We start from the raw sequence: 26,975 nt of genomic DNA, 5'->3' as shown, positions 1-26,975 counted from the left end.
AAATAGTTTGTTCATAATAGTTAGTGTAATGTAGTTGTTAAGTGTAGTTAAAAGTTAGAGTCCCAATGCGGACTTGGCCCCAGGCGGGGCATGCCCCGGTCTCTGGGGTTTAAGCCCTGCGTGGACTGCAACAGGCCTTTGCCTGTTAGTGACCCCACAGCAGCTGCCTGAAGTACCTGGGGGAGTCGCATGTGAAGGACGAGTGTTGCATTTGCAAAAACTTTTGACCCAGGACCCAGAAAAAGTGCGATATCCATCTGAGGACCCTCCTCATGGAGGCTGCTCGCCACCCAGCTTCCGAACCTTCCTGGCCGGACTCTACCCGTAGTACCTCGGCCTGGGTGCGTAGCACACCCCCGACACTGAGCTCCACCCGGCACCACACTCTGTCACCGGTGCCCAAAAAGAAGGCCAAGAAGCAGGGCTCCCTGGCACCCGGCAAGAAAGGCCATTGGGTATAGGGCAAAGGACCCAGTTCAGGCTGCCCGCCCACACCAAAGCCACATGGATGTGTCTCCCCAATCGGGGCCCCTGCCGCCACAAGGGATCCACCACTGACTCCTGGGAGCAATAGGAGACCCAGACTTGTGGCGGGACTGATGCCTTCCCAGGCTTTCCCTGTGCTTAGAGAGCAGAGGCCTCTACCAGCTCTGCGGCACCTCATGTGCCACAGGAAGTGGCAAAGGCTCCCTATGAGAGCAAGCTAGTCATCAGGACCACCCAGAGGGCAGTTGAGTGCCACCGATCCTCAGAGCCAAGGCAGTACTCTCCAGCTCCATGCCACGGATCTCTGGCTTCGCAGCCCAGGTCCTCTGCGGCTCACCCCAAATCACCAGTACCGCAATCACGGTCTCCACCCTCTCAATGTGGGTCACCTAGGGGGAGGTGCTGGTTACCATATTGCTGGAACTGTTCATCTTCCTGCCGGTAGTCTTCTCGGTGCAGAACACCATCCACCACGCTGTGGGAACGATCTCCATTGTGGTACTGGTCCTCCTATTTGAAGTGCTGGTCTCCAGTGGCGACGGTTAGCCGACAGATTCAGGCACCGCCTTGTCCAGGGATGAGGATGACTGTACCGCCGGCATCATCCCCCATGAAGGAAGGGGGTTTCAGGATGGGCACTCACTCCTCTTCCCCTCGCTGAGGCATCACCAGTGCAATTGAGCATCTGAGGGTTTGTCAACCTCTGCAATGCTGCCTTGGCAACAAGACCAGTGGCCAACGCAGTGGCCCTACTGGAGTGCGTGGAGCATGCCTGTGATGCTGATGCCCTCTTTGTACCATTCATCAGCCACCACCTCGGAGCAACAGTTGACAGCACTCGTAGGTCGTGGTAGAGGAGCGAGTGTCCGCCCCAAAACCCCCTTCCTCCGCATGTGATGATGCCCTGGGGCCTCTCTCGGGCAGTACAGTCTTCCTCATCCCTGGATGAGGCGGTGCTGGGCCCGCCGGATGATTTTAAAGAGCACCTGGCTCTGCTTTGATGGGTGGCCGAGAACTTGGGCCTAGAGGTAGGGGAAATGGCTGAGCATGTAGACACCCCATTCAATGTTCTTTTGGCGTCTACCCCTGCTCGTGTTGCACTACCAGTGCATGATGGGGTCTTGAAAATTGCCATGGCCTTCTGACAAACCCCATTGTCCATCCCTCCCACCTCCAAGAGGGCTGAGAAAAAGTACTTCATCCCAGCCAAGGGGTTCGAGTACATGGCTCCAGGCTAGCTGGTCGTCTCTCTGGCCAACGAAAAGGACAAGCAAAACACAGCAGTTCAACCCCCAAAAATAAAGAGGCCAAGAGGCTGGACCATTTTGGGAGGAAAATTTATACAACAGCCAGCCTTCAGTTCTGGATGGTGAACCACCGGGTTTTTTGGGCAGATATGATTTTAACTTATGGGACTCCCTCCGTAAGTTCAAGGAGTCCCTGCCCCAGGACTTGGCCCAGGAGTTTGGCGCCATGGTGGAGGAGGGTACTGCAGTAGTACTTCCTTCAAATGGTGTGGGACACAGCTGGCTCGGAGCTGGGGTGGTCATGAGGCGCGGTTCCTGGCTTCAGACCACTAGCCTGTCCCAAGAAATGCAGGCCTCAATTCAAGATTTCCCATTTGATGGGAATGGTCTCTTCGCAGAGCAGACAGATGCACAGCTGCATGGCCTAAAGTACACTCGGGCCACCCTTCGTTCCCTGGGTCTGCATATACCACAATCAGCGAGGAAGAAATTCCGGCCGCCACCACCAAGGCCTTGGCAGCCTCGACAGAAGTCTGTGAGAGAAGGGATAGAGACACGAGCTTTAGTCACTGCCCTTCCTCCTCCTGCTCATCCCCGCAGCCCGGCCTGGCAAAGCATCCCAGGGGCCAGAAGCATTCACTTTGAAGGTGCGCTCGAGAGTGACACCCCAGTCAGCTCCCCGGATCCACGTTGTTCTTTCCTCGACCATCTTCATCCCTACCATTTGGCCTGGTCTCGGGTCACCTCGGACCACTGGATGCTGGTGATGGTATCTCGGGGCTAACCTCCTGCACTTGGGGGCAGTAGAGGAGGTCCCTCGGGACATGAAAGGAAAAGGATTCTACTCCTTCTACTTCCTAATCCTGAAAGCAAAAGTGGGCCTGAGACTCATTCTGGACCTGCAATGCCTCAAGAAGTAGAAGTTTCACATGGTCTCCCTGGCCTCCATCATCCCCTCCCTGGATCCAGGAGACTGGTACGCCACCCTTGACTTGAAGGACACTTATTTCCATATTCCAAGATCACAGACGTTTCCTCCGTAGTGGGTGGACGTCATTTCCAATTCACGGCTCTGCCCTTTGGCCTCTCATCGGCGCCAAGAGTGTTCACAAAATGTATGGCACCAGTGGCCACTTACCTGAGGCATTGAGGGGTCCAGGTCTTTCCATATCTTGATGATTGGCTCATCAAGAGCTGGTCTCAGGAACAAGTGTAGAGGAGCATCAGTCTGGTGTGTTCCACCTGTCACAACCTGGGCCTGTTGACAAACGAGAAAAAATCCACATTAAGGCTGGTCCAATGAATAGAGTTCTCCACACAAGCCAGAGCCTTCCTTCCGGAGGCGTTTTCAGGCCGTCTCGGACCTGATCTCCCATGTGAAGAACCACCCAGTCACGACTACTCACACCTGCCTTTGGTTGTTGGGCCACATGGCCACATGTACATACATGATCTGTCATGCCTGGCTCCATCTCCGCCTGTGCAAGTGTGGCTGGCGTTGATCTATATACCCAACAGACACAACCTAGACTGGGTAGTCAGGGTGCTGGATCACATCTGGTTGTGCCTGGATTGGTGGTTGGACTCCGGGTCGGTGCTGGAAGGAGTTCCCTTCACGGCCCCATCGTTGTCGCTGACCCTGATCTCTGATGCTTTGGACCTGGGCTGGAGAGCCCACTGGGCGATCTCAGCATGCAAGGCTGCTGGCTATGGAACGATCTGGCCCTCCATATCAACGTCAGAGAGCTCAAAGCGGTTTGCCTGGCCTGCCAGGCTTTCTTGTCTCACTTGAGGAACAAAGTAATGCAGGTCCTAACGGACAATACCGCTGCGATGTATTACATCAACAGGCAGGGCGGAGCCAGATGGTCAGCCCTTTGCCAAGAAGCTCTCCACTTTTGGGACTTCTGTGTGCAGCATGCTATTCATCTGGTAGCCATGCATCTGCCTGGGACCAGGAACGTGTTAGCAGATCACCTCAGTAGGACCTTCTTGTCTCACCATGAGTGGTTGTTCCATTCGGAGGCAGTCAGTATGATCTTCTGGAGGTAGGGGACTCCCCAGGTGGACTTGTTTGCATCCCATCAGGTCAGGAAATGTCACGTGTTCTGTTTGATCCGGGGGATGGACATGGGCTACTTGTCAGATGCTTTTCTGCTCCCATGGTTGGGGCCCCTTCCAGCCAGTGCTGTTGACCCAGAGAATCCTTGCGAAGATCAAAGAGGATAGGGTGAAGGTTATTGTGATAGCCCCCACGTGGCCTTGACAGCACTGGTCCGGCATGCTGCTGGATCTTTCAGTAGCCACCCTGCTGCAGCTACTCCTCTGGCCGGACCTGCTGTCCCAGACCCACAGCAGTCTTCTTCACCCAAATCTGGCGGTGTTGCACTTGACAGCATGGCTACGGCATGGCTGAATGAGGAGGAATGCTCAGCCCATGTCCAACAGATCTTGTTGGGTAGCAGAAAGCCCTTGACCAGAGTGACTTACCTGGCCAAGTGGAAGAGGTTTATGTGCTGGACCTCGGACCGGAGTATCCGGGCTGAGCAGGCTTCTCTGCAGGCGATCCTGAACTATCTTCTGCATCTCAAGCTCCAACGGTTGTCCTTGTCATCAATCAAAGTCCACTTGGCCTCTATTTCGGCCTTCCATCCTCTGCTCCAGGGCAGGTTGGTCTTCGGTCATGACATGACAAACTGGGTTTTGAAAGGTCTGGAGTGTCACTACCTGCACATCGGGGATCCCATCCCACCCTGGGACCTGAACCTCATGCTGTCACGGCTCATGGGTTCTCCCTTTGAGCCTCTAGCTTCCTGCTCCCTTCTCCTCCTCTCCTGGAAAGTTTCTTTCCTGGTCACAATAACGTCTGCCCATATGGTCTCTGAGATCAGAGTGCTTACTTCATTGACAGGACTAAGCCATTTTGCAAGTCAACACAGTTGTTTGTTGCAGTGGTGGACAGGATGAAACGTTGCACAGCGTCTGCTCACAGGATTTTATCCTGGATCACGGCCTGCATCTGTTACTGCTATGATCTGGTGAAGGTGCCTCTCCCGGCGACAGTGATTGGCCACTTGACTAGGGCGCAGGCTTCATCGGCAGCCTTCCTGGTCCAGGTGTCAATTCAGGATATCTGCTGGGCCACTACCTGGTCATCTGTCCACATGTTTATGCGCTTACCCAGCAAGCCTGAGACAATGTTAGCTTTGGTAGAGCAGTGTTGCAAGCCGCACAACCATGAACTCTGAGCCCACCTCCAGGGATACTGCTTGTGAATCACCTAGAATGTGATCGACATGAGCAAGCACTAGAAGAAGAAAAAACAGTTACCTACCTTTCATAACTGTTGTTCTTCGAGATGTGTTGCTCATGTCCATTTCATTACCCGCCCTCCTGCCCCTGTGTTGGAGTTTCCGGCAAGAAGGAACTGAAAGGGCTTAAGGCCGGCAGTGCCTAATATACTGACACATGAGCGCAGCACTTTAGAGTGCGCCACAGCTGACCCTACGGATACCGCTAAGGCAAAAATCTCCAACAGCCGCACATGTAGAATGGAATGCATGCACACCTAGAATGGAATGGACATGAGCAACACATCTTGAAGAACAATTACGAAAGGTAAGTAACCTTTTTTTTAATCTACATTGGTTTTCATTTTGACCATTCTTGGACCTTATGTAAAAATAAAGCCTTATGCTAAGAGACTAGGACTCAGTTCTATTTCATTTGAAATTGGTGCACAACTCCCACTGACTTCAACAAAAGCAAGCCTGTTATGTCTTCACATTAATGCTCTGAGTTTTAAGAACGTAATTCTTGAAAAATAGGCCTGCATTCTTCATATGAGATTTAATCTTGTATAACCATTATCTCACTGCATTTACATTTCAGATTTTTAATCTGATGAAGTTTGATAGCTATACTCGCTTTCTGAAATCCCCGCTTTACCAAGAATGCATTCTGGCTGAAGTAGAAGGTCGCCCTATTCCTGATCCACAGCGTGTTCCCAGCAGCCCTACATCTAAACACAGTATCAGCTCAGAGCGGTCCCATATCTCAACACCAAAAAAGGTAACTTTTGATTAAATTGTTACTTTTCTGAAAACTAAGTTCTTATCTGTAGCTGAACTTCTCCTCCCACTCCCCAAACTTGTTGGAAGATCAACAAGAATGTATAGAAGCTAATGAGTTTTCAAATTTACTAGCGCTGACAAAGTATCTAGTTGCCAAGTCTTAATGTACAAATTGTTTTATTTGTGGATAGGTTTTTGTCCGTTATAACAGAAGTTACTAACTCCCTTATGTATTGCTTAAATAAATGCATTTTGTTCTACAGCTAATGAAATGAGGTAATTATACTTCATGCGCTAATTCAGAAGTTGATTTTGATTGAAGTCCACAATTGCTAGAAAACTAAGTTTTGGTATTTTCAACCGCAGGTAGCCAGTTACAATTCAGCCAGGGTTAGTAGTGAATACTAGTACAATTGAGGGGTGCTTTCAATGACCTAGGTGGAGTGAGTTGGTAATTTCAGTCAAGTTCCCAGTGGACAATTGCCTACGTCACAACACCCACCACTGCTACTGTCTCAAAATATCATCCTTGCTGTCCATCCAGCAGAGAGGTCAAGGGTTAAATAATGATGGAAAATGAACTTCCCTTTCATCCTTAGAATTTATCCCTTTACTAGAGTAGTATCCAGCTTCTGATCCTTAAGGGTGATTGTGTTAAGAAAGCTTGTATCTGATGATATATATGAATTGAAAACTACCTATGAGCCATGTTCTGAGATTTTTAAACTGAAATGATTGAATCGGCCCTGTTGCTACAGGAAGGAAGTAGGGGACACTGAGCAGCAGTTCTCTACAGTTGATAATCACAACGTCACGGGTTGGCCACCTGGTACATTGAAGGGGAGAGAGGAGGGAGCTTTGGCTGCTCCATTATCTGTTCCCCTGACAGGTTGTGGGAGCCCTAAGGAATGCATGATAAAAGCACTTGATTGTCTCTACCTGAGCATCAGAGAGCAGGTAGCAAAAGACATCCTCTTCCACCACACAACCCTAGAGAGATGAAGGGGACGAGAAGGTGATAACCAAAATCCAATTACAGCTTCCGGATTCGCTGCTCCAACACAGGTTGGAGAATATTCTAGAGTTGCTCTAACTTGCATCAACTGACAATGGTCTCCTAAGGTAGCATGCTAGCGGGATAGCCAGCATGCTCTACCCACTTCTCCCTATGCCTGTCACATCCTTCTGCACCAGGAGTTGTGGGACGATACATATAAAAGTTGACTACACCAGGTCTCTTGCCTGTTTGGGATTCCCTTATACCTGTGGAATCCCCAGCTGGAGACTTGTAGGTGGTTTCTGCTTTCTTTGTGCTGCCTTTGAGCAGAGAAGCAGAGAATTTGTCCCAAATCTTGACTGTTGCCCTTTGATTTTTGAAATAATATATTTGACCTTCAAAGTGAAAAGGTTATTGCTGTAGAATATGATTTAGGCATGTTGGTTAGGGCAATGTGGGAAGTTTGCTTTTCTGATGCAACTATTCCATGGAAAAAGAGGACTTGAATTAATCTGGTATCTTTCAGAAGAAATAATTCACACCTTCATCCCACATGATATAATAATTAATTAATTAATAATAAAAAGTCCTACCTGGAAAGCCAGAATTCCTGGCAGTGACTGGATGTCTGTGCTGGTAACTGATGAGTTTACTCTTTGAATTTCTTGGCCTGTTTTCAGCCAAATTCTTCATGTTGTTTAAACATTTTTTATTATAAAATTTGTCTAGGTAAATAAAAATTAAAAAAAACTCCAAAAGATTTGGAAGCTTTAAAATTTTTTAATACTTTCATAGGAATCAGAACTTTGCTCATTCTTATTTCCACAGTCATTGATCACCATTTTAAAATGTGAGAGTTTTACCTTTGCAACTAGATAATGTTACCACAGTATTCATTATTTAGCTGTAAAGGTAATTTTTAACTCTTTGTTTTTTTTATGTCAGCCACTGTATTTTTGGGACATCCACTATTTTATGGGTAGAGGTTGTTGTTTCTTTAATTCAGCATTTAAAAAATATTTTAATGTGAAAAAGATAAATGCTCATTAAAAGAAAATGTGGGCATAACATTATTAAAAATATATCTGCATTAATACTTTTCATCATTGACTATTATTTGTTATATGTAAGTAAGTGCTAGTTAAGGAAGACATTATCAGATACCTGTATTTAATTTTAATTTATATTTCAAGCCTAGGTAGATTGCTACACAGTATACGAAATTCTATATTTTTTTTTAAAACCAAGTAAATGGAAATCCAATAACCCTGCTAAACCATTAGTTCTCTAGCTGTAGTCCGTAGACTGCCAGTAATCTGTGGAGAGCTGATTAGTCACATTATTCTGGTATTTCTTTTTGTTTCCAGCTGTGTCACTTTTTCCCAATATTACTTTTCCATATGAGCAGTTTTTGTTGTTGTGCTGGCATGTTATTTGATTACCAGACTCAGGGGAACTGGCGTACATAATAATGAGAAGGCAAAAAGACAATCAACCAGCCTCTCTCTCTTAAGATATAGTCCACTTTGGGAGAGTTTGAGAATCCATGCTTTAGACAATATATTTGCAGGAGTGCTCCAGCTAATGTTTTATCTGTGTTTTGATGGTAGTTAATTGGAAAATCAAAGTCAGGAAGGTCCTTAAATGAAGAATCTGGAGAGGAAGATGCTGAGAGAAAAAAAAAAGGGACATTTTTCTCCTGGTCAAGAAGTAAGAGTGTGGGTAGATCGCAGAAAAAAAGGGAAAATGATGACTACCAAAATGGTGAGTTTCCAAGTCCTGCTTTGTTGCAAGATTGCTTTATTAACAGACAGAATTGCTCCCACTGTTAACACTCAGCAAGGAATCTACACCTCATTACTACACATGACCCGAGATTTTTAATGATCTGCTGAGCTGTGACAGAGGGAAATGGTGATGTCCTGCACCACAATAGCCAGGAACAGTCCTGGAGGTCTGTAGACAAAAGGCTGGGGAATGAGAAATTGGTAATATTATTTTGATGTTCTGGACCAATGGGATTTCCCTCAGCTGTTTAAATGTGCTTTCACCAATTTCCAAGAGGTTTTTTTCTGTCCACCCAGCTGCACTCTCACTGTAAGTTGACTCTCACCCTCTCTTACATTCATATCCTACCTTGACTCCTCCATGAAGGCCAAACAGCTAGATATGGAAATAAAGCCATAGGTGTGGCTATGCCCAAGTTCCTTCAGCTGAAGTTCATGGTGCTGCAATTGTGGTGCTCCTTTTGCTTCCCTTCACGACCAACTACTGTAGATCCAGAGTTACAGAGTCTGTCTCCCATCTCAGGGCAGACAGATTGGCCCCTTACAAGCAGGTCTGTGGCAGACTAGGAGACTTTAGCTCCACTTTACCTTGGGGTTAGATTGGTGAGTCCACCCACTTCAACCAGGCTGGTAACATTAGGAACTGAAACTGTTGCCTCCCATTCACAGCAGGTGACATGTCACATGCAATCTCTGAGCCAGTTTCTGGCTGCCCCTTTCTCTCCAGCACTTCTCTGTCTGGGGTGAGTAGTTCTTCAAAGGAGCCCCCCTACTGCAGTCCTACAGCATGGTTGTACAGGTTCAAGCAATTCATCTTGCAGGGACAAAGTAACTTTTAGAAGATAAAACAAAGCAGAGACATGGAGTAAAAAAACCAAAATATTCCAGTTCCCTTTCCCCCAAGTCAGGATAGTTCATCAGAAAGTTAGTGCATTGTGTTTTGTAGGCACCATGGTCACAGTGCACAAGTTCCCACATCCTCTCACAAATGATTGGGATGTTCCTCTCAGACCCTTATTTTAAAATATGGGCTTACAGTTTCCATAGGAAGAAATGTTTTCTTAGAAGGGATTTACTCTATAGGTCTGTTACCTGAGTTTTATTGTAAGTGTGTTAAAAAGCTAAGGAACAATCCAGCTGAAGAAATCACAGAAACCAGCCTCTACTAGGAGTGTAGCTGAGAAAAGAAAATTTTGCAAGCCATTGATTTTTCACTCTGTCTAGTAAGTTGGAACTGCAGAAGGAAACCCTCACTCAGTCAAAGTGGTGAGTGCTTTGTTGTAGAAACCTAGTTTACAGATAGGGAAATTACTTCTCCCTATAAAAAAACAAAACAAAATCCCTGAAGGAGGCATAAAGGAACAATTTAAGGAGGGAGAATGAATTCCACAGGCACAGAATGTTACTAAAACACAATCTAATTGGCAGAGACTGGGTTGTGTAGCCTGTTCATTCAACTGCTAGTCAGTCAGTAGCTTTTGTTGAGAAAATTGCAGCTCTTGTATGATGGCAACACTAAACTATTTTTAGATAAATGAGGTCTGGGCTAATTGCACTGTGTTTGAAGTAATTTCTATTAGTGAAAGTATTTGCATCTCTGTAGTTCATTGCAATGAAAGAGCACCACATTTTGGCAACTGCAGAGGCTTGCACAAAACAATTAACAGGCAAACAGTTTTAAAAAAAATTGCAAAAACAAAACTACAAATTCTGAAATCCACTGCAGCAGTCAGCTGCTCTAAGGCATTGTATTTACTGCTGTTTCTTCTTCCACACCATCTGCCTACCATGGTTCTTGAAAAAGCCTTGTGAGCTGTCCAGTTGATGTCAGGGGGGCCATGTACGTGAATGAGGGCTATAGAATCAGATACTAAGGTTATAGATCTAAACTTTAATAAGTGACAAGGGATTCAGTTCTCAATTTTTGGGTGTCCAACTTGAGACACCTTAAAAGAGCCTGATTTTCAGGGAGCTGGTACGCACCTTGAAGGTATTGTAAATTGGTAGTCACTTTTTAAAATATAGGCAATCACCTCCAAGAACAGGGACTTTGTCTTTTCAAAAAGCCATGAACACCCGTAGTGTTATATAAGCAATAAATAATTACATTTAAAAGATGTTTAAATGTTCAGCATGTGAAGATAGTACAAGGATTTGGAATTTTTCTTTCCCAGATCAGAAAATGAATATTTTAGCCAGATGACTTGAGGTTTTGTAGCACCTTTAATGAATAGTAAAAGCAAGCATTTCTACTTATCACTCTGCTTTTCCCACTCTCAGATTCTATGCATACCAACGGATTATTTTGCAGACGTGAATCACAAGGCTCTATGTCATCAGCTGCAAGTCTTGAACTGGTAAGGGCCAGCTCCTTAGAATCAAATAGTATGAGAGGAATGAAAAAAAATGGGAGTGATTGTTACCTAGGAAATCAATAATAGCCCCATTTTTCTGCAATAGTATAAATAAACAAAATGTATATATGTATTTGAATGTAAATTTCATAATACTTTTTGGACTGAACTTTAAATTTTTTTTAGCTATACAATGAGCTATACTCATTTTGTGAAATAAGAAGGGTCTGGTTGTTTAAACAGGTTGTCAGATGAATAGTTAAATATTTTTAAAGAACACTTATAGTGCTACTTGTGATCCTAAACTATCTTGCTTATAATCGAAGGATAAATATCTCTTTTATGCATTTCATATACCTGCTTTTTAAAATTGTCCTGCCATCTACAAGCTATCCTGTCTCCTAGCTACCCCAACTCTCCTGTTCCTTTGGACATTATAATAAAGGTTTTATAGGGTCTTTCAATCCAAGGACACTAAAGCTCTTTACAAACTGACCCACCTTGCCTCCCAGCCACTGCAGCTCTTAACTCTGCCATGAGCAATTGCCTGTTGAATTGCTTTTTGGTCCTCTTCCTCTTGACTATATATGAGTTTGAGCTCATTTCCTTGATGCCCCAGCTCTCTCCAGCCCCAAAGCTGAGTGTCCCTCCTCCTGATCACTGTAGCTTGACTCTGTTCCCAGTGTTTGAGGGATAAAAGAGTGATGCATTCCCCAGCAGCATTTGCAACTAAAACACCACAACACATGCTCATATGTGGAGAAACAAGAAGTGAAGACACAGTAGTTATAAACAATGTAGTTCCACCTTCACAGTCCAAGCTGAATGAAATGCACAAAGTAAACAATATAAATAATGAAAAGTAAACTTAAAATTTAATATAACCCTAGATTTAAAGTGAATTTTAACAAAGCGTATAAAAGAATATAATTTTAAAATATCCTTTTTTATCCTGACAGTACCTGTTTGACTTACAAATTTGATTCTAAGAATCAGACAGATTCTTGTTGATATATGTGATGCTAGTGAGCAAGCAGAGAAATAAACAGTGAAGAGCCATATTGGTAGCATCTATTTAAACTGAGTGTTTATTAAATACTTCAAAATATTACCTTGTAAAAACAATGCTTTGTGTGTACTAAGATGACTTTTCGTGGCTATAATTAGGGCCTTACCAAATTCACAGCCGTGAAAAACGTATCACAAACTGTGAAATCTGGTTTTCCTCGTGAAATCTGGGTACTGAAGGAGGGTCACGGTATTGACACCCTTACTTCCGTGCTGTGTTCAGAGCTGGATTCTGGAGAGCTGTGGATTCTGGCCAGGCACCCAGCTCTGAAGGCAGCGCCGCCAGCAGCAGTGCAGAAGTGAGAGTCGCATGGTATGGGAGAGGGTCATCACTTTTCGGAGGAGCAGGGCCGGCCTTATAGGTTGGGGAAACAGTGGGCCCGGGGACGGTCTGGGCTGGGGGCTCCTACTGTGCGATGAGCTTGAGCTGCCGGGCTAGGGAGGGACAGGACTTTCTCTTCCCTTGCACAGGCCACTCCCAGGGCCAGATCAGACCCACCTCTGGGAACTTCCCTGGCTGCAGGAAGCTCCATGGCTGCTGGCTGGGAGCCAGCTCTGAAGGCAGCCCTGCTGCCAGTAGCAGTGCAGAAGTAAAGATGACAATATCGTGACCCCCTACAATAGCCTTGTGACTGCCCCCACTACCTCTGTTTGGGTCAGGACCCCCACAGTTACAACACCTTGAAATTTCAGATTTAAATATCTAAAGCCGTGAAATGTAAGATTTTTAAAATCCTATGACCGTGCAATTTGTCAAATTGAACTGTGAATTTGGTAGGGCAGTTCCCAGCGGTTATTCCCCCAGGGGCCACAGGGTCGTGCTGGCTGCTTCCGGGAGTGGCGCAGAGCCAGGGCAGGTAGGGAGCCTGCCTTAGCCCCACGGCACCTCTGGAGGGGGAGGAGTTGATCAGCGGGGCCCACAGAACCCTGGGAGTACACTTGGGGACCCCCAGCGGTACGTGGACTCCAGTTTGAGAAACGCTGCATGGAAACTTCAGGGAAGGCAGTGTGGTACTGCCTCCTGCTTTCCCCCTGGGCTGACTTCTCCTTTCCTGGGGTGGCTGCACTTGAAGTGCAGTTTGGCATAATTTGGAGCCTGTTGCCACCTGTGTGGGTGAATCTGGACCATAGACTACCAGCGTCCATTTCTCTGTGATGCATTTCTGCTTGTAGGACGTTGGTTGATGTATATAACGTGGCAGAAATTTTTTGAGAAAATTGATTTTTCTAGGCATCAATCATTTTATACATAGAATCTTCGTATATCTGTAGTGCTGTCATAGGAAAACAGTGGTACATTACATATGCAGATAATTAGTTAATGTAGACAGTTACTTATTTGTAACTTAAGCAACTTTATAATTATTTATGCTTTATATATTTTCACAAGATGTTACTCTACTCTACAGGGTGGGCTCTCTTTTACACTACCCCTCCCCCCCAAGATATTGAAGTTCTTTGATTTACACGTTTTTTCTGAAAGCAAAACGCCATCCAAAAATTCAACTATTTTTAAAGTATGTTTAGATTTGTGAAGTTTGGTCTGTGGTAGCGTCTTTGTCTTAAGTGGAAATAATTCTAAAACAATTACCTGGTAATCGAAATATTCTGAAGGAAGGGTAAACCCCAAACATGGTTAAAAATGTGTTCCCTTTTTTAATTTGATTTGTTGGACTGTAATATTGTGTATTTGTTCTTAACTTTCATTTTTGTTTCTGACAAGTCTGATGCCTCTCGGGTATCTGCATCTTTACCTGATAAAGAGAAATCCTCAAAATACTGCTGTATAAACCTTCCAGATGGCTCGTCCTGTAAAATGGTTGTTAAATCAGGATTCTCAGTCAAAGAGATGTTATCTGGGCTCTGTGAGAAACATGGCATTAACATAGCTGCAGTAGACCTATTTTTAGTTGGAGGAGACAAGGTACTGTATGTTCCTATGCTTTTTTTCAAAAACTCAGACTTCCTAATCAGTTTACATATATGGGATTATTGATTATTTAGAGGAATACTCTACCACTTTATATTCAGACTTCACATTGACAATAATGGGATTTATGTGTGTTGCTCAATGGAAGAATATTAGTGAGATCATTACTGGAATACTGTGTCCATTTCTGATACTACATTTTTAAAAGGATATTGAAAAAATGGAAAGGGTTCAGGAGAGAGCTACAAGATTTGAGGTCTGGAAAACATGCCTTAGAGGGAGGAGATTAAGAACTTCAGTCTGTTAAGTTTGTCTGAGAGAGGTTTAAGCAGTGACTTCATAACAACCTACAGTATCTACATGGAGAAGAAGTTTTTGATAGACAACTCTTTAATCTGACAGAAAAAGGCATAACAAGATCCAGTGATTGAAAGCTGAGGCTAGACAAATTCAGATCAGAAATAAGGTGTACTTTTTTTAACAGTGAGGGTATTTAACCATTGGAACAATGTATGAAGCGAGGTGATGGATTCTCCATCATTTGAAGTCTTTAAATCAGAACTGGATATCTTTGTACAAGAGATGCTATGGTTCAAAAAAGTTATGGGCTTGATGAAGATTTTGTCTAGTGTTATGCAAGAGATAAGACTAATGATCCCTTCTAGATTTAAAAACTGTGACTATGATCCTAATTTACTTGTCTTCCTTGTAAAATAATCTGTTCTTTTAAATCTTTCTGCCAACATTATTTTGTCGTATTTTCTGATGTATCATTCTGTTTGTTCAGCCCCTTATGTTTAAGTGCCCAGGCCTTGTATGAGATGCTGAGAGCTCTCAATACCCATTGACTTTAATGGAAGTAGGAAATTGCTAAGCACCTCACAGAATTGGCCCCTACGTCTTTTGGAACTAGCCAGAGAAAAAAAGAAACTAATCATGTTGCTTGCTGTAAATTAATACAATAATAGCCATACACACAAAGCTTAATAATAGTTCTGTCTCTCTTCCTGGGCTAATTTTAAAATGGCTTCTTTTGTTCTGCGCAGCTGTTACATATTGTTAAATGATATATAACAAGTGACATGTACCCAATTTAACATATTTTCTCTTCTTTTGTTCCAACCATATGCTCTATAGCCACTTGTATTGCATCAAGACAGTAGCATCTTGGATTCTCGGGATCTACGTTTAGAAAAGCGTACTTTATTTCGGTAAGAGAAAAAATATTATCTTTTTGTGACATTTTCCGCTCCAGCTAATGTAAATGCTCCAGAATGCATTCTGAGTTATATCTGTTCAATAAAATAAAGGTGAGTGTAACACAGAATAACATTTAGTATGCTTGTGGCACCTTAGAGACGAACAAATTTATTTGAGCATAAGCTTTCATGAGCTACAGCTCACTTCATCGGATGCATTCAGTGGAAAATACAGTGGGGAGATTTATATACACAGAGAACATGAAACAATGGGTGTTACCATACACACTGTAACGAGAGTGATCAGGTAAGGTGAGCTATTACTAGCAGGAGACCGGAGGGGGGACACCTGTATTTCCCATATATTTTTTTAAAAATTATTTTAGAACATATTAATCTGTTTTTTTAGATTTATCTCAAAATGAAATAATACTTCATGCAAGCTATATATAAAAATGTTGAGCTAATAGATAGTTTTAAATTATCTGAAACTACTTAAGAACGGTCATCCTGGGTCAGACCAAAGGTCCATCTAGCCCAGTATCCTGTCTTCTGACAGTGGCCAATGCCAGGTGCCCTAGAGCGAATGAACAGAACAGGTAATCCTTGAGTGGTCCATTCCCTGTCACTCATTCCCAGCTTCTGGCAAACCGAAGCTAGGATCACCATCCCTGCCCATCCTGGCTAATAGCCCTTGATGGACCTATCCTTCATGAACTTATCTAGTTCTTTTTTGAACCCTGTTATAGTCTTGGCCTTCACAACATCCTCTAGCAAGGAGTTCCATAGGTTGACTGTGCGTTATGTGAAAAAATATTTCCTTTTGTTTGTTTTAAACCTGCTGTCTATTAATTTCATTTGATGACCCCTAGTTCTTGTGTTATGAGAAGGAGTAAATATCACTTCCTTATTTACTTTCTCCACATCAGTCATGATTTTATAGACCTCTATCATATCCCCCCCCTTAGTCATCTCTTTCCCAAGCTCAAAAATTCCCAGTCTTTCACTCTTCATATGGAAGCCCTTCCATACCTCTAATCATTTTTGTTGCCCTTTTCTGAATCTTTTCTAATTCCAGTATATCTTTTTTGATATGGGGTGACCACATCTGCATGCAGTGTTCAAGATGTGAGCGTACCATGGATTTATATAGAGGCAATATAATATTTTCTGTCTTATCTATCTTTTTCTTAATGATTCCCAATGTTCTGTTTGCTTTTTTGACTGCCGCTGCACATTGAGTGGTTGTTTTCAGAGAACTATCCACAGTGACTCCAAGATCTCTTTCTTGAGTGGTAATAGCTAATTTAGACCCAATCATTTTTACCTCTGTCCATTCTGAAAACTAACCATTTATTCCTACCCTTTGTTTCCTAACTTTTAATCAGTTACTGATCCATAAGAGGACCTTCCCTCTTATCCAGTGGTGGGGAAACTACAGCCTGGGGGCCGCATCCAGCCCTCCAGACATTTTAATCCAGACATTTTAATCCAGCCTTGAGCTCCAGCAGGGGAGCAGGTTCTGGGGCTTGCTCTGCTCTGGTGCTCCAGCTGGGGAGCAGGGTCGGGGACTTGCCCCACTCTACACGGCTCCCAGAAGCAGTGGCATGTCCCCACTCCGGCTCCTGTGTGTCGGGGCAGCCAAGGGGTGCTGCACGCTGCCCCCACCCCAAGTGCCGCCCCCGCAGCTCCTATTGTCTGGGAACCGCAGCCAATGGGAACTGCAGGGACGGCGCCTGCAATCGGGGCAGTGTGCAGAGCTGCCTGGCTGCGCCTCTGCATAGACAATGGAGAGGTGACATGCCGCTGCTTCTGGGAGCTGCTTGAGGTAAGCACTGCCCAGAGCCTGCACCCCTGACCCCCTCTTTCCCCCCAACCTCCTTCCCCAGCCCTGATCCCCCTCCTGCCCTCCAAACTCCTCGGTCCCAGCCCGGAGCACCCTCCTGCACCCCCACCCCTTCATCCCCAGAGCCTGCAACCCCCATCCGGAGCCCTCACAGCCCACCCCCGAAACCCAACCCCCAATTTCGTGAGCATTCATGGCCCGCAATACAATTTCCAAACCCAGAGGTGGCTCTCGGGCAAAAAGGTTTGCCCACCCCTGCTCTAACCCCATGTCCATGTACTTTGCTCAAGAGACTTTGGTGAGGGACCTTGTCAAAGGCTTTCTGAAAGTCTTAGCACATTAACTCCACTGGATAACAGTTGTCAAAGAATTCTAATAGATTGGTGAGGGATGATTTTCTTTTATAAAAGCCATTTTGACTCTTCCCCAACAAATTGTGTTAATCTGTGTGTCTCATCATTCTGATCTTTACTATAGTTTCAAGCAATTTTCCTGGTTCTGAAGTTAGGCTTACCGGCCTGTAATTGCCAGGATCGCATCTGGAGCCTTTTTTAAAAACTGGTGTCCTCCAGTCATCTGGATTAGACACTGATTTTAATGATATGTTACATACCATACTTAGTAGTTCTGCAGTTTTGTATTTGAATTCCTCTTGAGTGAATACCATCCGGTCTGGTGACTTATTACTGTTTAATGTATCCATTTGTTCCAAAACCTCCTCTATTGACATCTCAGTCTGGTATAGTTCCTCAGATTTGTCACCAAAAAAGAGTGTCTCAGATGTGGGAATCTCACTCACATCCTCTGCAATGACGACTGATGCAAAGAATTAATTTAACTTCTCTGCAATGGAGTACTTAAAACATACTTCCTTCAAAGATAAATATCCTCTGTTCATCGCTATCGTTGTTTCTGTTCTTACATGTGAAACTGGAGTGCTGCCTAGCAATCTTACATATTAAGTTTAGAATTAATCTTTATAGGAATCTATAACAAATCTCAGTCTCCAATAGTCAATTAATTTTTTTCTCAGATGTACAGGGGAAATACTGATGTTACAATCAAGCATAATAAGAAAATTGTTCCCCTTCAACCTGTCTGTCTATAACAGTTTTATATCTCTTTGATTGTAGTTCCATTTTTATTTACCATCCAGCTGAACACATGGTACCATGAGGAAGTACATATGTGGCTACAGTGGCCACTGTTTTCTAAGAATTCCGGCTTGATGGTGTGGTGCACATACAATGTTTAACATGGAGAAACTATATTGAAAATAAAGGAGAAGACTAATGGAATTAGAAATAGAAAAGGCATAATATATATTCCTTGGAACACACTAACTTAATAGTCTCCCCCTTAGTTTTTACATCCTTATAAACAGTCAACCTGTTATAAGTTAGGGGGAGGGATAGCTCAGTGGTTTGAGCATTGGCCTGCTAAACTCAGGGTTGTGAGTTCAATCCTTGAAGGGGCCATTTAGGGATCTAGGGTAAAAAAATTGGGGATGGGTCTTGCTTTGAGCAGGGGGTTGGACTAGATGACCTCCTGAGGTCCCTTCCAACCCTGGTATTTGATTCTATGAACCTATTTGTCCCATTCAGCATTGCTTGACCAAGTTATTTATTTAGCTTTATTGTACTTTCAGACCACATTTTTCAAGCTAGAAATACTTTAATTTCCTAGCAGTCCTTTGGTATTTTAATTAATATTTTCTTTATTTTATCTATAAGTTACTTGTCTACTTTTGTAGGATTGATTTCTGTAGAAGGATACATCTTCATTAATTTACTGATTCTCGCTAAGACTCTGAGCAATCTTATTATTTGTGGTTTTGTTCAGTTTTCAAATTATTTTAGCTCTAAAATGGTTATACCATATGTTGCTACTCTTTCTCTAAAACAATTATTAGGTTTGGAGAGATTGCATAATTTCAACTGACGAAGTGGGTATTCACCCACGAAAGCTTACGCTCCAATACGTCTGTTAGTCTATAAGGTGCCACAGGACTCTTTGCCCCTTTTACAGATCCAGACTAACACGGCTACCCCTCTGATAGAATCATAGAATATCAGGGTTGGAAGGGACCTCAGGAGGTCATCTAGTCCAACCCCCTGCTCAAAAGCAGGACCCATCCCCAATTAAATCATCCCAGCCAAGGCTTTGTCAAGCCTGACCTTAAAAACTTCTAAGGAAGGAGATTCCACCACCTCCCTAGGCAACGCATTCCACCCTCCTAGTGAAAAAGTTTTTCCTAATATCCAACCTAAACCTCCCCCACTGCAACTTGAGACCATTACTCCTTGTCCTGTCCTCTTCCACCACTGAGAATAGTCTAGAACCATCCTCTCTGGAACCACCTCTCAGGTAGTTGAAAGCAGCTATCAAATCCCCCCTCATTCTTCTCTTCTGCAGACTAAACAATCCTCAGCCATTCCTCATAAGTCATGTGTTCCAGACCCCTAATCATTTTTGTTGCCCTTCGCTGGACTCTCTCCAATTTATCCATATCCTTCTTGTAGTGTGGGGCCCAAAACTGGACACAGTACTCCAGATGAGGCCTCACCAATGTCGAATAGAGGGGGACCATCACATCCCTCGATCTGCTCGCTATGCCCCTACTTATACATCCCAAAATGCCATTGGCCTTCTTGGCAACAAGGGCACACTGCTGACTCATATCCAGCTTCTCGTCCACTGTCACCCCTAGGTCCTTTTCCGCAGAACTGCTACCTAGCCATTCGGTCCCTAGTCTGTAGCTGTGCATTGGGTTCTTCCGTCCTAAGTGCAGGACCCTGCACTTATCCTTATTGAACCTCATCAGATTTCTTTTGGCCCAATCCTCCAATTTGTCAAGGTCCCTCTGTATCCTATCCCTGCCCTCCAGCGTATCTACCACTCCTCCCAGTTTAGTATCATCCGCAAATTTGCTGAGTGTGCAATCCACACCATCCTCCAGATCATTTATGAAGATATTGAACAAAACCGGCCCCAGGACCGACCCCTGTGGCACTCCACTTGACACCGGCTGCCAACTAGACATGGAGCCATTGATCACTACCTGTTGAGCCCGACAATCTAGCCAACTTTCTACCCACCTTATAGTGCATTCATCCAGCCCATACTTCTTTAACTTGCTGACAAGAATACTGTGGGAGACCGTGTCAAAAGCTTTGCTAAAGTCAAGATACAATACATCCACTGCTTTCCCTTCATCCACAGAACCAGTAATCTCATCATAGAAGGCGATTAGATTAATCAGGCATGACCTTCCCTTGGTGAATCCATACTGACTGTTCCTGATCACTTTCCTCTCATTTAAGTGCTTCAGGATTGATTCTTTGAGGACCTGCTCCATGATTTTTCCGGGGACTGAAGTGAGGCTGACTGGCCTATAGTTCCCAGGATCCTCCTTCTTCCCTTTTTTAAAGATTGGCACTACATTAGCCTTTTTCCAGTCATCCGGGACTTCCCCCGTTCGCCACGAGTTTTGAAAGATAATGGCCAATGGCTCTGCAATCACAGCCGCCAGTTCCTTTAGCACTCTTGGATGCAACTCGTCCGGCCCCATGGACTTGTGCACGTCCAGCTTTTCTAAATAGTCCCTAACCACCTCTTTCTCCACAGAGGGCTGGCCATCTATTCCCCATGTTGTGATGCCCAGCATGTTGTGATAAGTTGTGATACTTAAAACTAAACTGAGACTTTATTCCAAATGTGGTTTTACTAAAGCATTATAAAATGATATAATTGATTCTGAACAGGAGTGTATTAATATTTATTTCAGGTTAACATTCTATCGGCTGTTCTTACTGCTGTTTCATACCAATCCTCTTATAGCAAAGTCATTATTCTCACAAAACAGTATCATCCTGAGTATAAATTTACTTTATCTGAAATAGTAATTTATACATTTCAGTTTGATAAATTGGGACGTTCATTAGACTTTGCTGTGGTTCAAATCCTTTTCCCATTGCCCAGCCTGACTAGCTGGGCTGGATGCCATGGACCTCCTTAGGAGAGGTGGGAAAACTATTTTTCTCCGTGTCACAGGGCAGCACAAGTTTCCTTCCCCTTGTCCCTGCACCCTGTGCTTGGGCTGGCAAAAGAAAGGGCCTCAGACGCCTCTTGTAGGTGCTTCACCTGTTTTCTTTTATTTACAATGGCTTTACAGTCCCAATTCCCCCAACACCGGTCCCCGCTTCGACCCCTCACTGGGTCTTCTGGCCTTTGAGGCTTGTGTCAGCCAGCAGGGACAGAGCCACAACCCTCCTATTCTCCTGCCTGGCTAGCCACCCCTCACTGAGCTCTTCCCTGGGTTTATATTTCTTCCCAATCATCCACCCAGCTGGTTCCACTTGTCTCAGCAGATTACACAGAGCCTGCCCTGACATAGCAGTCAGTAGAACAGGAACAGAGTTACTCCACAGCTGCTGTATCATAATGGTCCAAGTAGCCTTCAAGGAAAGAGGTAAAAGACTGGAGGCTCTGTGTAGCTACACTAGGAGTCACTACAGATGTATGTGGGCTCCTGACCTTTCCTCATTCTGTCTGCTGAAACAGCAATGATTCCACTGTGCTGAAGGTGCTCTGCGCTTGCAGAAGAGTGGGGAGGATTTTTGCTTATTAATGGAAGTACACTATATCCAAACTCACTTTATTTGGTTCCTAGATTAGATTACAAACATTTTCACTTTTGGTTTATTTGAATAGCAAACACTTATTGCAACATTTGATATGTTTCAGGCTGGATCTTGTTCCAATCAATAGATCAGTTGGTTTGAAGGCTAAACCCACTAAGCCAGTAACGGAAGTTTTACGGCCTGTGGTTGCAAAATATGGCTTAAATCTTAATGAACTTGTGGCAAAACTAGTAAGTATCTTTTGGTGTAAAACAGGGGTGGGGTGAACTACGGCCCAAGGCCTCATCCGGCCCTCTAGACTTTTTAATATGGCCCTTGAGCTCCTGCCAGGGAGCAGGATTGGGGGCTTGCCCCGCTCCATGCATCTCCTGGAAGCATCAGTGTGTCCTCCCTCTGGCTCCTACGCATAGGTTCAGCTGGGGGGCTTCACACGCTGCCCCACCCCAGGCGCGGCCCCCGCAGCTCCCATTCCCAGGAAACTCGGCCAATAGGAGCTGCAGGGATGGTGCCTGCGGATGGGGCAGCACTCAGAACTGCCTGGCCGTGCCTCTGCGTGGGAGCCAGAGGCGGGGGGATGTGTCACTACTTCTGGGAGCTGCTAGAAGTAAGTGCTGCCCAGAGCCTGCATCCCTGACCGCCTCCAGTGCCCCAATCCCCTGCCCCAGCCCTGATCCCCCTCCTGCCCTCCAAACCCCTCAGTCCCAGCCCAGAGCACCCTCCTGTGCCCCCAACCCCAGAGCCTGCACCCCCAGCTGGAACCATCACCCCCTCCCGCACCCCAACCCCCAATGTCGTGAGCATTCATGGCCTGCCATACAATTTCCATACCCAGATGTGGTCCTCGGGCCAAAAAGTTTGCCCACCCCAGGTGTAAAATCTGTAGTATTGCTTGTCTGGAAAAGAGTATAGAGTATTCCAAGAAATTTAGTATAGGCTCATCTTTATGCATGAAAATGTATTCTATAACTGCCTGTGTTTTGGGATGAGAATATGCAATAGTCATAGCCTTCATTCTTCAGATAGTTTGACTATGGCTTTGTCTGGGCCTGCTTTGTCTTGGCCTTCTGTTCCCCCCCCCCCCCCCCAATTCCTGCTCCCTTTTAAGAGGCTTCATTTCAGACCAAAACATACCAACTGAGGAAGGCTGAACATAAGCCTCCTCCATAGTCCATTCTTTCCATTCCTCTGTCAGCCAGAAGGTGTCATTTGAGAGCAATTAAAACTGTTGCCCCTATTAACCTGGAAAGCACAGAAATCAGCTCCAGACTGTTGACAGCTTATAGGTCTACCGTTGGGTTGTCAGACTGGCCAGTCCATAATACGTTGCAGACAAATGACTCGTGTCCATTATGATCAAAGCAATTATGGACAGTGTTGGTTTGACAATTATAGGGAAGATAGCAGAGGATTCTTGGGGGTACGCTGAAGTATAACTGTATTAGCTAGTGTTCTATTTTAAATACCAAGTTGTAAATTCAAGTTGTTTTGAAAACCATTGTTTTTCTCTATTTTACACAAACTGTGATCTAACTTCAGAATGGTGATCAGGAACCACTAGATCTTGGTGTCCCTATATCTAATCTGGATGGTCAACGAGTTGTATTATATGAAAAAGAGCCAACAAAAGGAAGAGGTAAGAGGTTCTGAAAGTTTTTATGAAGTGCGTAACGAGCCTCATTAAGCCTGACTTTACATTCATAGAAAAAATAAATTTACATGAGGTAAATAGTGTTAGGATGAAGGATTTGATTTATAGGATAGAATGGGAAAACATTTTATAGGAATTAAAGGTAAATGTGTGACTTTTCATCTTGTAGCAAATTTTGTAACTCTTAAAAAATATTTTTTCTCCTTAGTACCCTACAAGCACTTAGTTCATTAGAGAATGAAGTTCTCTCTTTTACCACAGGACAGGTACAACTTAGGGTATCAGCTACAACTGCTGGAGAGATGGATCATGTAAGGTGAGAAGACAGTGCAGTCTCCATCTCTATGCAATCCTTGGGCTCTGCAGAGACTGGCAAAAGAGTGCCAGTTGTGATTTTTGAGGTGGTGGATCTCTGTGAAATAGAAGCTGAACTAAGACTTAATTCACTTCAAATTGACCAGAGAACAGCAGTTAAATAATTATTTTTTGTCACTACTGACCTTCACTGGATTCAGAACAGGGGCCTGTAGATTAAAGGTTCCATGTACCATTAGTATCCCCCTTTATAGGTAAAAATCATGTGATTTTGTTAATGGATTTAGATTAGATTAAAATAAATGTTTAGAATGGTGGATCTCGAAGGGGAAATGAGTAAAATAAAGAGAGCTGTATTTGGCTGGGGGGAAGGGGAGTCAAATTTTATCACTTTGTTTGGGGACCAGAGTCATCTGTCCAATCATTTTGAAGAGAGACAGACCACAAAATGTAATTTACCTTAAAACTTCTATAACCCTATTGGTAGTGTTATATAGGAACTAGGCACAAATGACCCACTTCTTTCTACACCGCCAAGTTATTTTGGGCATTAAACATTCGTAAATCATCACAGAATCACCACAGTAGAAAGATGATCCTGGAGCAGCATAGAATCAACATAGGCATTCTCATGCCACATATGCTTCCTGATACACCAGGGAAAAAGAGGCATGATTAAAGAGAGAGTGCTTTGTCAGGATGAACCTACATCAAGCTGATCCTGAGCTGGTTTTGGCCCTTTGTGTCTGTTGCAGGCAGATGTAAATTAAAGCAGCCCTGAGCTTAATTTAACAGTGTATGGAGAAAAAATGGAGATTCCCAAAGGGCAGTTGATGCACAAAGCAGATCTGAAAGGATTTGGGGGTTTCTTAATGCATTTTTCTGCATCTCCTGTTTTTAAAAAAAGACTCAGTTTTCATCTAAACTGAACCCTGTGACTGCAGATCTAGTGAAATTATGTCATCACAGAAGTCAAGAAAATTGAAAGCTTAGGAACAGAGAGGAAGAGAGATTTTTACTCACTCATTGCTTTTCATGTATTTTGTTAACAGCTATTGTACTCAATATTGTGAAGAAAAGCTGTCTTCCCTTTAGTTTTTTGACCCCTGCCACATCTTTTCAGTAAAGGTGTAAAAACTCATAATACATATGATTTGAGCCCAGAAAATCCAGGAAAGACTAGGTTGTTTTCTGCTTGATTTAACTTAAAAATATTGGGGATGTCAAGTTTGATCTTCCCTGGTTTTACTAGAGCTTGTTCTGGGGGGCCCCATAGCAGGGTATTTTATGTGTCATTGTATTTTAAATGTTAATATTCTGCTGAAGTGATATGTTTATAATTATAGAAGACATTTTTATTTTAATGTTCACAGATAGACAAAAAGGCGCCCCAGTAAAACAAAGTACGGTTGTAACTTCTACTTCAAGAAATCAGTCATCTACAGTAAGTTTTTCTTAAATGATTTCTGCCACTCAGATTACCTTTTATTTTCTTCTCTCATCATAAAGTAGAAGCTTCAGGTATCTATGCTAAAAACAGTGTCCAGATTACCTAATTGAATTGGCTGCAGCTATAAATCATCCTATTCTTTCTGTCAGACTTCATCTGTGGGGGTTTAATCCTGCTTTTTCACCAGTGTGCAACCATGAATTGAGTAGCAGTGAGTGTTTTATGGCTTTTATATTCTTGGCTTTCTATATCAGCTGAGTGGATCATCTTTATCAAAACCCATTAACTTTCTTGGAAAGCCAAGGCAAGTGCTTGAGCCTACTACTTTCATGTAAATTTTGCTGTGCAAGCAATTTGCTCTTTGTAAATGGGATTTTTTCTTTTTTGGTGTGCAGTGTTAAATCTTTTTTGTAATGGTTAAGCTATAACATTTGTTGTATTTTTTAATCAGAGAGAGCTGTTTATAAAATATCCTTTTTATTCACTTAGAATCTATTACGCACATTTTGTGGTATATCCTAATTGTAAGAAGTACTTTAACTTTCCTTCTAATGCAGGGAGAGGGAAGAACTCTAGGAAAGTCTAATTCAATTAAAATAAAAGGCGAAAATGGAAAAAATGCTAGGGATGCTCGGCTATCAAAGAGAGAAGAATCTCTTGCAAAGATTGGGGGAAAAAAATATCAGAAAATTAATTTGGACGAAGCAGAGGGTATGTCAACTTTTTAAGTATATGTAATAACATTAGTGTTCAAGGGAAAATGATAATTCCAATTCATGACTGTGGAAATCATAAGGACTGTGCATTTATCACTGTATGACGAAAATAACAGGCAAGTTCCTTATATGCTTGTTGCTGTTAACTTTGAACTGCTAATTTATTGAAGTCTAGGATAAAATTTTCAAACATGCCTGCAGGTTCTTAAAGGTATGTAGGCACCTATCTCATCTTAAGATGCCTAACAGGATTTTCAAAAGGGCTGAGGTTACTAACTCCCAGAGAAATCAATGGGTGTTAGATGCCTAAGAACTTTTGAAAACACACTAGATGTCTATCTGCATCTTTAGGTGCCTAAACAACTTTTAAAGTCTGGACTTAGATCCCCTTTTCAAAAGTCTCATAGGCTCCTAAGGGCCTAAGTTACTTTTGAAAGGGAGACTTAGGCTCCTAAATCACTTTGGCACTTTTGACAATTTTATCCTTAGCCTATGATAGCCAGATTACCACTACTTGAAAAGGGGTGGTGGTGGTTGTGTGGGGTGGTGGACAAGAACAGAAAGATTACTTTTCATTCAGTAAATGTTCTGTAAAGGTGGCTAGAAATGGTACAAGAGACAAGGCTGTGCCATAACTGGTCATTTTGCATTTTCTGAGCCAAATTCTTCCCTAAATTACATCTTTGAGAGACGATCACTTCATGGGGATTTCACTGATGACAGCAGAATTTGCCTTTCCGTGTATGTTTTCTGATGTGAAAAAATGAGAGATAATAAAGGTCACAGGGAGGTGAAGGAATAAGATCATTTTAAGGGTCGATATCTTTATATATTACTCCCTCCCACCCACCAATCTCAAGGATTATTTGAAACAGTTTCCTATCCCACTAGCTTCAAAATAAAATGTGAAAATCAGAACACATATGCTAGCTAGGGCAAAAATTTAAATTTCATCATTATTACCACCTGATGTTCAAACAAAGGGCCCGATCCTGCAAAAAGCTGCACACAAATTACTTTATATAAGTGAATAACTGTCTGTAGGTTTGTACACAAGGAAGTACTGTAGCTGAAACCATTGTTGTGAATGGCTGTTAGTTTCTGAATGTTGCTGCAAAACATGTTAATGTCGTTTTGATTGATTTATTTCTGTTTGCTACTTGAGTAGCTTGTTTTACCCATTCTTATAAATTCATTTTCTTATTGAGGCCAAGTG

General features: G+C 43.5%; 1 protein-coding gene across 8 annotated transcripts in view; it reads left to right on the top strand.

Annotated features, from left to right (window-relative positions):
• The window catches only part of RGS12 (regulator of G protein signaling 12), a 181,772-nt gene that overhangs the window by 140,308 nt on the left and 14,489 nt on the right, over positions 1–26,975 (top strand). For 6 of the 8 annotated variants that reach the window (XM_073342641.1, XM_073342637.1, XM_073342638.1 and 3 more), the window contains 9 exons: positions 5,625–5,804; positions 8,414–8,567; positions 10,871–10,947; positions 13,736–13,936; positions 15,080–15,153; positions 21,734–21,860; positions 23,167–23,263; positions 24,967–25,037; positions 25,601–25,754. In XM_073342641.1, coding sequence (XP_073198742.1) covers positions 5,625–5,804; positions 8,414–8,567; positions 10,871–10,947; positions 13,736–13,936; positions 15,080–15,153; positions 21,734–21,860; positions 23,167–23,263; positions 24,967–25,037; positions 25,601–25,754 — 1,135 coding nt within the window. The remainder of the gene's footprint in view (positions 1–5,624; positions 5,805–8,413; positions 8,568–10,870; positions 10,948–13,735; positions 13,937–15,079; positions 15,154–21,733; positions 21,861–23,166; positions 23,264–24,966; positions 25,038–25,600; positions 25,755–26,975) is intronic. The other 2 variants (XM_073342643.1, XM_073342642.1) reach the window with 1 other exon arrangement.

Source organism: Lepidochelys kempii, chromosome 4 (assembly GCF_965140265.1).
Source record: "Lepidochelys kempii isolate rLepKem1 chromosome 4, rLepKem1.hap2, whole genome shotgun sequence".
Lineage (NCBI taxonomy): Eukaryota > Metazoa > Chordata > Testudines > Cheloniidae > Lepidochelys > Lepidochelys kempii.
This window is presented reverse-complemented; position numbering and strand designations above follow the sequence as displayed.